The sequence below is a fragment of the Nannospalax galili genome, unplaced genomic scaffold (assembly GCF_000622305.1).
Source record: "Nannospalax galili isolate Female #2095 unplaced genomic scaffold, S.galili_v1.0 scaffold298, whole genome shotgun sequence".
Taxonomy (NCBI): Eukaryota; Metazoa; Chordata; class Mammalia; order Rodentia; family Spalacidae; genus Nannospalax; species Nannospalax galili.
The window spans coordinates 6,660,449-6,671,688 of record NW_008344488.1 but is presented as its reverse complement, the minus strand read 5'-3'; the positions used below and the strand labels follow the sequence as shown (position 1 = coordinate 6,671,688).

Here is an 11,240-nt window from a genome sequence, read left to right as displayed (position 1 = left end):
TATATGTCATTATTATTTTCTGGTCATAGAGCCCAGAAACTTGAACATGCTAAGCAAGAGCACCAACATGAGCTGCATTACCATTCATAAACATATCCATTAATACTTAGGAATTATGTGATTCTATCTTATTTAGTAAGAACTGATTTGCTCAATTCAAAGATAATGCCTATATGTGCCTTCTGTTTAGGAGTTTACAGCGTTCAATGATTAACATTCCTAGGTAATTGCCCTCAATTTGGAAGTGTAAAAAGAGAGATTCTATGATAATAAATGTAATAAAAAGTTTAAAATGTTAAAGAACCATTGCATTTTCTTGACTATTTAAATATTTCATAGATACTCATTTATTCAGGAAATACTGTTTTTAAATTTTCTCAAGTTTTCAAGGCTTTACATCTTAGACAGTACTTCTGTTCTTTTTAGCACACATTGCTCTTTATATTTTTCATTACATTTTATATTAATATAGTATATTTTTATTGTCTTTAGATCCTCTACTCTCTTCACAATTTAATGTACACTACTGCATATATTATCTATCTATATATTATATATATGTGTGTATAATGCCTATGTAGTCTAATTTGTGTCTCCAAATATCCATTAGTGTGGGTCCATCTACTGGAACCTGGTTATCTTACTAATAGTCACTTCCTTGAAAGGTACAGACTCTCCCTCCCAATAGTCCTCAGGTACAGTGAGGTTTCTTATTACTTGACAGTGTCTATGGTGATATCTTGTCTGGCCTAAGCTTGCAAGGAACTTGTACATGCCGTCACCATCCTGTGAGCTTATTTGAGTAACAGATGAGCTACTTGAAAAACTCTATTTCATTGTGGTCATCTACAATCCCTAGCTCTAAAAATCTTTCAGCCTCTTCTCCCATAATGATCCCTGAGCCTTGGGAGGTAGAAGATTGATGTAAGTGTCTTATTCATGGGTCAGCTCTCTTCAGTTTCTTTTTCTCTGGATGTTGTGAGTTTCTATGTTAATCCCCAACTACTGCAGAAGGAAATGAAAGTTAGTAATGCTTAATCTATGAGTATAACAATAAGTCATAAGGAATCAATTTAATATTATTATTATTTAATAGAAAACTACTAGTAGGCTTTCCCCCATTTCTCATTACCTATCCAGCCTAAGGTTCTTAGGCCTGATATCAATGTCAGGTATGGGTTCCATCCTATGAAGCAGACCTTAAATCCAATTTGGAAGTGGCTGCTTACTCCCATAATATTCAAGCCACTATGGCACTGGTTGGGCATTTGCCAGACCAGTTGCTGTAGTTCACAGGACTCACAACTGGGTAAGGTGATGATTAAATTTCTCTTCCAGCAGCATGCATAGCACATTTCATCACTATGAAAGGTAGCCAGTAGTGATGAGACTTTAAAATTAATATCAAATTGCTTTCTCCTTGCTTGTTCTTTTGCTCATGTAGAATCTTCATCAATAGGGTCTTACCATGAAATTCTGGTGGGTAACCAAGAGGAGGGGCAATGGTCAATATTGTTTGAGGATCTATGTGGGTCCTGGTCAACAGCTTCAGAGAAAGAAAGTCCATTTCTGACAATGGAGCTTTATTTTCCTAGCCTATGGTGTCTGTAGGGACAATGTCTTCCTGTGCCAAGCATCTCTTTTTAATCTCTTCTCATAATGTGTATATATTTATATATATATGAAGCTTCTATAGAGTTAGGGTCCATATGGGTTTTTCTAAGGGTCTTTGGTATTGGTTATCCCTCCCCATACTCTATTAAGTTTTCTTGAGCATATCAGATTTCATTCATTATGATGTGTGGTTACATCTGAGTACTTTTATTCTTAATTCCCTCAAGGATTACACATATATTTTACTATTCAAGACACATAAGAGAGACACTTTAGTTTCACTGAATAGTTTCTTTAAATATGAGGGCTTTGAAACAGTCACACAATCCTCTTTGGTAAAGACTTACTGTGTTCCAGGTGTGATATCACATAGGACATTTTTCAAGGTATAGGAATACATTGACAATAGTAGTAACAGAAACAAAATCATAAACAAGAACTTTTCTGTCATAGAACTTTCAAGTGGCAGCATGTGATATCAGAAAACACACACACACACACACACACACACACACACACACACACACATCCTATTCCAAAGTGAAACATAAAAGATCCAGTAGGAGAAGGAAAGTGAGGCCAAATTTCAATTTAAATCACTAGTCAGGCAGTTTGCTGAAACCAGAATGATGTTCTGAGCCTGTTCCCAAGAGGAAGTCACAGTGAATGGATCTTTCAAATTATAGTGAAAATGTAAAAGACATTCATTCCTAAGGTAAGGAAGTGTTGAAGTTTTTGGAACAACTAGAAGTTACTTTCTATAATGTTATATTGAGGGTCCAGCAGTGTTTCTAAAGATTTGATGACAACTCTAGGCCAAGCCTAGAGTTATAATATATTATTATTTTGCTCTTCATACTAGTGCCTGTCACATTGCAGGGACCTAAATACACAGAAAGATGGTTACCTCGTAAGTTGCTTAAGAAGTCAATGAGGAAGTTTTTATGGGTAATAATGCAATAATAATAGGAACTGTATTACTTTTTTAAAGGAGTCATAAGAATATCTTCTAAGATGGATAGAGAGCTGCAAGATACATACTATGTAATTATTCAAGCCAAAGACATGCTTGGTCAATGGGGAGCCTTGTCTGGAAAAACAACTGTATCAATTAAGCTATCAGATATCAATGACAACAAGCCAATATTTAAAGAAAGTAAGTAGAAAACATCTTGGTTTCCATTATAGTTTAAAACTGTGCTGAATATGCATATATGTTAAAATTTTCACTCTAAAAACTTAACTTCAACAACATTAAGAATTTCCTAAAATAAATAGGATAATTTTTCTAAGTTTTAATTATTTTCAATGAATGGAAATTGTCAAATAGAAAAAAAAGAATGATGTGTTTGTGCTCTATTGCCGCAGTCACACAGTGCAACAAGCTTCGTAACTGAAAATTCATTTACAGTCTTTTGTGTGTGTGTCTCTGTGTGTGTGTGTGTGTGTGTGTGTGTGTGTTGTTTGTGTGTGTTTCTCTATGAGTTTAAAGATGCTAAGATTTTCATTTTACACAGCTTGCCCCAGCTGTCCTGGAACTCACTATGTAAACCAGGCTGGCCTCAAACTCACAAAGATCCTCCTGCTTCTGCCTCCCAAGTGCTGGGATTAAAGGCATGCACCACCACGCACGGCCTTTTACTGTCTTTAAAAAGTTTGGTATGGGTCTCACTAAGATATAATGAAATGTCAAGGGACTGTTTCTTCTTACAACTCAGGCACAATCCATTTCCTTTTCATTTGAGTTTTGTCATTCGTTCTTTGTGTTTCTAGGACTGGAGTCTGTTTCCTTAATGGCCATTAGCTAGGGGACACAGGAAATTCAAAGGCCCTAATTGCTTTTGACAGTTCACACATCTTAGAGTCATCAAAGTATACTAAACATTTCTCACAATGACATCTCTCTCACCAATATTTTTTCATCTTTTTCCACTTTAAAACACTTTCATGATTTCAGAATAAATGCTCTGTATCAAGATCACCTGATTAGCAATTTGAACTCTGCCAACAACCTTGAAGTTTTGGCTGCTTTAGGTAACACATTCATGGATTCAGGGAGAATTGACATGGATACAATAGTTCTTCTGTGTATCAGAATAATTTAGCATGATATCTTATTTTTCATTTTTTGCAGCAATATCAAGCCACAATTGCTTTGATCAGTTAATTAATAAATGCATATAACTCTCACATGAAATTTCATTTCAAGGAGGTATTTTCATCACGTATCTGCCTTAGGTAGAGAAATACATTGGTAAACTTTTCTAGAAAGCATGGACAATGATCATAATAAGCAGAAATTTGGTAAGCATGGAATCTAGAATATATGTATATATGTAAATGTCACAAAAAATTAATAGATATTGATTATAGATATGCAGAAAGAAAATTAGAATTTTTATTGAGTTTTTAAAATTTCATACAGTATTTCCCACTTACATCCAGACCTCCCCCCCATCCATGCCTCCCCCTTTCCCTCCACAAACCCTATGCACTCTGCCATACTTTCTGAGTCCTATTCATTCAGTGTTTGTACCCAAATGTCCAATGGAGTCTAGTCAGCCCATCCTGTGGTCGTTTGTAAGTCATAGTCTCCCTTGTACAGAAGCAATCAGTCTCAAGTAAACAAGGACCCAAAAGGGAGGTGAGAAGTAGGTGGCAGGAATAATAGAATATTTGTTTTAAATTAGTGTTATCACCTCTAATAATTAGCATGACATAAATTTCCATGCTTCCTCCTCAAATATAATACATTTTTTAAAAATTTGCTAATATTTTTTGTGTATGCATGTATATCACACAGAACATCCCAAGCCATCTTATTCAACTATACACAAACTTCCCAGATGGCACACTCCCATAGCCTTGAAATCTACCTGATGACTTTATAGACATATGTAGGTGCCAAGGACCCAAGTGCAACTGATTATGACTAGTAATAATCAGATACATACAGAATAGAGATGCATGTGCCAACATCTCAGTGTTAGTAACAAAAACAATGAGTCTTTCTGCAAGGAACAATATATTCTAAAATGAAATAGACATCTTTTTTAAAAGTTAAAAACTCATTCAATTTTATGTCTTAAAATGCTTATACTGAGTTCAATATTGTATAACTGTATTAATTCAAATATGACCCTAGAAACTTACACCCACTTGTGAAAGAGATGTACTTTTGCTCTGGAGTATGTTACTGAATATGTTAAAGCTGTAGTGAAATGTTTCTTCTAATCATGTAGTTATTAAAATTTTTTTAAATGATAAAAAATAATTCTTCAAAGCATAAAAATTTTTTCCTTAATAACTAGTAGATGTGAAAAAGATTATCAATGAAATCTACCTGATGACTTTATATCCATGCTCAGATGCCAAGTACCTCAGAAAGTAATGAACTGTGACTAGTAATAATCAGATATATAGAGATTAGGAAGGCATGTGCAAACATCTTAATGTCAATTGCATTACAAATGAATTTTTGTGTATGAAACTGTGTATTTTAATAATGAAATAGAGATCTTTTTAAAGGTTAAACCCTCATTTAAATTTATGTCTTATAGGGTTTATACTGAGTACAATATTGTATAACTGAAATAATTCAACTGTAAACCTATATTAGAGTCTGATTTGTGTCTCCAAATGTCCTTCAGTGTGGGTCCATCCCCCAGGCCCATCACAAGTCAAATCCTTATAAGTCACTGCCTTTCTCCCTCCCCCAAACCATCCATTGCTAAGAGTTCCTTAGGTTGGTTGGTTTGGGGTTTCTTATCTACTTCCCCATGTCTATGCTGGAATTTTGTCTGATTTGTGTATGTATAAGATTTATGCATGCTCTCACTCACTGCTGTAAGTTCAATTAAGTAAAACCACTCAATGTCAGGGAAATCATGTATGGTACCATAAACATAGACAATATGCATATGGCTGGAGAGCTCATAGGTCCTAGAGAAAAACTTATTTTGCCACATCCCTCGACCAACCTGATTTCTTTCTTTAGTCCAAATATGCAACCTCATATTTAAGGACAAGTATACCTTTATCCCCTCACCAAAAAAAGATACTTTCTGCAACAGATGTACCATTATAGAGTTCCAGAACTGGCAAATGCATGGAATAAATGGCTGTGGGACTCTTAATCTTAGATGACGCCTCTTGAATGCAACCTCTATACATAGGGTGAATGCATCTCTTAACTCTCACCAGAGAATTTTCCTTATACAACAGATGATTATCGCAGAATCCTACAATTGGCCAATGTTCAGAGAAAAAGAGGCCACAGAGTACTTATCCCTGGATAGGACACCTATATCAGTTGTCTGCTTGCCAAGCACAGGGATCACCACAGAAGAGGCAGAAAGATCTTAGGAGTCAAAGGGAGTGATGACCACAAGGAAATAGAGTTCTAGGCAGCTGCTTATTTACCCCAAACTTTTTTTTGATCTCCTTTACTCTCTTTCCCTTTCTTCAAAAATATTCATTTTCCTGATTTTCTTTTTTTTTCATTAGCAGCAGGTAGCCAGCACCAATAACTTCAGGTAGATGACAACATAACAATTTGTTTGCACATCCTATATTTTCTAATCATAGCTGTGGATTGTTTGAATTGATATTAATATATATCCTTGTACAGAAATGCACACCTCTAAATAATATAACAGTTGTTTAAATGAGTCATTTTTCGACAGACCCAGATTGATTCAATTTTGCAGCCTAGCAGAAAAGTTTATGCAGCACATAATGAAATTTTTCTAAACAATATAAACAACATATATAGCACTGTTCCTTTCAGATTATAATAGAGTTTCTTCCACTGTTTATGTTGTACACTTTTTATTATTATTTTTATGCATAAAGTATATATTGCCTGAATGCATATAAGGGCACTCGTGTCATGTAATGCACAAGGAGATCAGAGGGGGTTGTCAGATCCCCTAGAATTGGAATTACAGACAGTTGTTAGCTGCCCTGTGGGTGATGGTAATTGAACCTGGGTTCTCTGCAGCAGCAGCCAGTACTCTTAACTGCTGAGCCATATCTCCAGACCCTTATTCTACACTTTTAAGGAACACAGCAAAACAGTGTTTTCCTGACATGCCAGAGCCATGGCAGGACCCTAGTGTTTACCCAGACCCCTGCAGAAGGTGTTAGGCCCATGTACTTATCGGTAGCACTAAGTGGAATCAGCAGTTCAAGCACATAGATTTGGGAGGGAAATGTGGGGCAGGTATAGAGAGGAATTGAAAGTGAGGAAATGGGGAATGAATTTGATCAAAATATCAGAAGTATTATTGAAATTCTTAAACAATAAATAAAAACTTAGCACGCTTAATTGAGCTCTTGCTGTAGCCTGTCCTGTCCTTCAAAACTCTGACTCTTTGATATTTTCACATCTCAATTAATATCAAGATCATTTTCATATAACATATAGAAGTCATAACTTTTCAATCCACTTACTGTGTATGTGAAGAATTAATGGTTCAACTCACACTACACAGGACAAAGGCAAGTTTTTTTTTTAAGCTTTTAAGTTTTCTGGTAGTTCTAGTTTTCAATATTTTGTGAGCAAATAAACAAAACTTTCACTCCCACATCACATCACATTTTCCTTGACACTCTAAAAAATGTTTTCTAAAGTTTTCAGACTCATTTTTTTTTTCATATTTTTTTTCTGTAGACCAAAACTTCATTGGTCTGAGTATTCTCTTGATTCTGCCTTTAAAAATAATTCTGAGCACTTCCTACACCTTTCATTCCTACTACCTTGGTTCATATCAACACCTTATTTTCTCTCTACTGTCACAATTTGCTCTGATCTAATACCCCTGGCCATAACAGTGTTCTCTTTTCCTTATTCAACACAAGTTTAGTAATGGCAAAATGCACAGCAGATCTTATGACTGCAGTGTCCATCTCTTTCATGGAAAATATCAGAGTCCTTGATGTGAACTAATTGGTTTATAATTGATACTCTAAAAGGATCTGTCATTGTCAACCCTGCCATGACCACTTGAAACAACCTCCGGATTCTGGTCTCTTCTCTCTTCTCAGAATACACCATGTACTTTTAATCTTTCTGATATATTATTTCCTCAGATATACAATGGCTTATTTCAATATGTACCTGCCAAAAGTCATGTCCATATGAATGATTTTGTTGCTTCTTAGTTAAAACAAATATCATTTAATAAAATCTCAGTAATATTTTAGTCCAAAGACTTTCCTTTCAAATTTATGTTTACATGCCACTATTTTCTTCAAGGTGTTAATTTCTGTAATCATATTGATGTATCTTTTTCATAATAAAAGAGGTGTTACTGCACAGGTTACACTCACCCTTAAAATGGTGACTGGTTTCACTTGGAAGCATGGAGGAAATATTCCTTCTGTGTTGACCTTCTTCTTTGTAGACTGGTTACTGGTTCAAGTACATTTGGTGGGGTCTCCACGGCCTCCTTGATCAAGATGACAGGTGACTCACCACAGTTACAAGAAATTTTGAGAGATGCTCGTAGTCCTTTTGACCTTAGTAGACCTAGAAGGGCAAGGAGAAAGAACTGTCCTTTAAGCCCCTCTGACCAGATTAATATGAGCTTCAAAGTATGGCTCTTAAAACATCCAAGAAGGTGAGTTCGACCAGTCTGGTACTTTTAATTACCACGTTCTATGTAGATAAAGCTTGGGCAAAGAACAAAGGTTCTCAGATAAACCTTGCTTAGACATATATTATGCTCGAGCTAGTTGTGTGCATAATTTGTCAGTCGGTTGTGGGATTAATATTGTTCCCTCTGGAAACTAGTTAGGCATTATTTATCTTTTTCATTGTCTAACACTTCCACCATGGCTTCCCAGTTAAAGTGCCCCCATTTTTCCCACTTCTGCCTTAATAATATTCTTCTCCTATGGTCCCACCTCTTCTGAGCTCCTTCTTTCCCTTTATCCCCAAGTTTCCTTGTATAACCCTCTCTTCCCCTTCCCCTTAAAATAACCCCATTTGTATCCATATCTCCCTTATTGACACCTGTTTCCTACTGTTCTTCTCTTTCAGATTCTTTCTTTTCCTTTATCTCCCTGATTCCTTTTCATTATCCTGGTTCCTATAGTTATGTCTGGATACATACTTATAATGATTTGTGCCAAGATTCACAAATGAGGGAGAACATACATCGTTTTTTTTTTTTAATTTTTTTTCTGTGTCTGTGTATTTCACTTAGTGAAACAGTTTCTAGTTCCATTCTTCTCCCTCAAATTTCATTATTTTATCTTTACTGTTGAGTAACTCCATTGTTTAAATGAACCACATTTTCATTATCCACTCGTCAGTTGAGGACCACTTAGGTTGCTTCCATCTCTTAGCTATTGTGAAAAGAACAGCAACAAACATGGACATACAAGTGTCTTTGCAATACGATGAGTTCTTTGGGTATATGCCAAGGAGTGGTATAACTGGGTAAAGTGGAAGGTTCATTTTTAGTTTTTTAAGAGTTTTCCACACTTCCTTCCATAGGGATTGAACAAGTTTACAATCCCACCAGCAGTTGATGAGTGTTCCTCCTTCCCCAAATCTTCTCCAACATTTGGTATCATTTGACTGGGGTAAGATGAACTCTTAAAATGGTTTTAATTTGCATTTCCCTAATTACTAGTGACGTTGAACACCTTTTAAGATACTTCTTCACTATCTTTATATCTTCTTTTGAGAACTCTCTGTTCAATTCTTTAGCCCATCTTTTAGTTATTTTACTTCCTTTCCTGATTCTTTGTTTTTTTGAGTTCATCATATATTCTGGATGTAATAAACCTCTGACAGGTGTGTTGCTGGTGAAGATTTTCTCCCATTCTGTGGGTTTTCTCTTCACTTCCCTGGTTGCCTCCTTTGATGTACAGAAGCTATTGAGTTTAATGAGGGCTCATTTGTTGATTCTTGACCTTGTTTCCTGAGCAATTGATGTCTGGTTTAGAAAATCCTTTCCTACACCTATATGTTGTACATAATTGCCAAAGTTTTCTTCTCATAGTTTCAGAGTTTCATGCTTCACATTGAAGTCTTTGATCCATTTGGAGTTGATTTTTGTGCAAGGTGAGAGATGGGGATTTAGTTTCATTCTTCTACAGGTGGAGATCCAGTTTTGCCAGCACCGTTTGCTGAACATGCTGTCTTTCCTCCAGTGAATGTTCTTGGCCCCTTTGTCAAATATTGAGGGGCTGAAATTACATATACTCATATTTGGGTCTTCAATTTTGTTCCATTGAGCTATGGTCTATTTTTGTGCCAGTAGTATGCTGTTTTTATGACTATTGTTCTGTAATACAGTTTAAAATCTGCTATAGTAATCCCCCCAGCACTGTTCTTAGTGCTCAGGGTTTCTTTGGCTGTCTGAGGTCTTTCGTTCTTCCCTATGAATCTTAGGATTTTTTTTTCCAATTCTGTGAAGAATGTCTTGGGGAAATTGAATGGCCTTGCATTGAATCTATAACTGGCTTTGGTAGGATGGTCGTTTTCACAATATTACTTCTTCCAATCCATGAGCATGGGACGTCCTTCCATCTTCTGATATCTTTCTCAATCTCCTTTAAAGATATAAAATTTTCATCGTATAGGTCTTTAATGTCTTTGGTCAGGTTTTTTTCTGAGACATTTTATTATTTATTTATTTATTTATTTATTATTTTCCAGCTATTGTGAAAGGGCATATCTCCATGTACTCTCTCTCTCTGATTCATGGCTTGTTATTGGATTATAGAAAGGCTACAGACTTTTGTTGATCAATTTTGTAATCTGCTGCTTTTTCACATAGATGGAACTGGTTTAAAAAAAAAAAAAAAAAAAAAGGAGCCAGAGGCTCCTCCCAACCCCGTGTGACCCCTGAGGAATAGATCCTCAAATGACCTAAAGGATAAAAAAATTTGTTTATCTGGGCCAACATTATGGCCTTAAACACACGAAAGCAAAGTATAACCAACAATTAAGGGATCAATATAATTCTTTAAAAGTCCATGTGTATAGCTAAAGGCTACATCACAAGGAACAATGCCAGACAGGTGATATCTTCCTTTGATTTGTTGGCCAGGTTGGCCCAAGAGACTCCTGGATAGTAACCCAGAATAGAACTTGGAAAATGAACAGCAGACCGCAATCTTATCTAAAGGAATATTGGCAACTAGTTTTTGCTAGATGAGGAATGGCTGATCTTCCTAAAACAAAGATCTCTAGATAGGCTGACTAGATTCAGCAGATGGACAAACACTGGGGAATGGCTGGGGTGCCAACAACACAGTGGACAGTAACAGGGATGACAGAGTGTATGGGCTCCAGTGGGGTGAGGGGAGGCTATGGGAGGGTGCTCTTTTGGTTGTGGGTATATACATGAATAAGATTGTCTGGGATGTTCTATATGAAATACAAAAGAAATCAACAAATAAGAAATGAGTTATATTTGAGGAAGAAGCATAAAAATTTGCTTCATGTTAATTAGTAGAGGTGAAAAACATTACCCTTGAAATCTACCTGATGATTTTATACCCATGCTCAGGTGCCAAGAATCTCAGAAAGTAACTGACTGTGAATAGTAATATTCAGATACATAGAGATTAGAGACTCATGTGTAAACGTCTAAGTTTTAGTTGCA

General features: G+C 35.9%; 1 protein-coding gene across 1 annotated transcript in view; it reads left to right on the top strand.

Annotated features, from left to right (window-relative positions):
• The window catches only part of Cdh19 (cadherin 19), a 106,287-nt gene that overhangs the window by 53,300 nt on the left and 41,747 nt on the right, over nt 1-11,240 (top strand). The window contains exon 5 of the mRNA XM_008840673.2: nt 2,606-2,770. Within this exon, the coding sequence (XP_008838895.1) occupies nt 2,606-2,770 (165 nt within the window). The remainder of the gene's footprint in view (nt 1-2,605; nt 2,771-11,240) is intronic.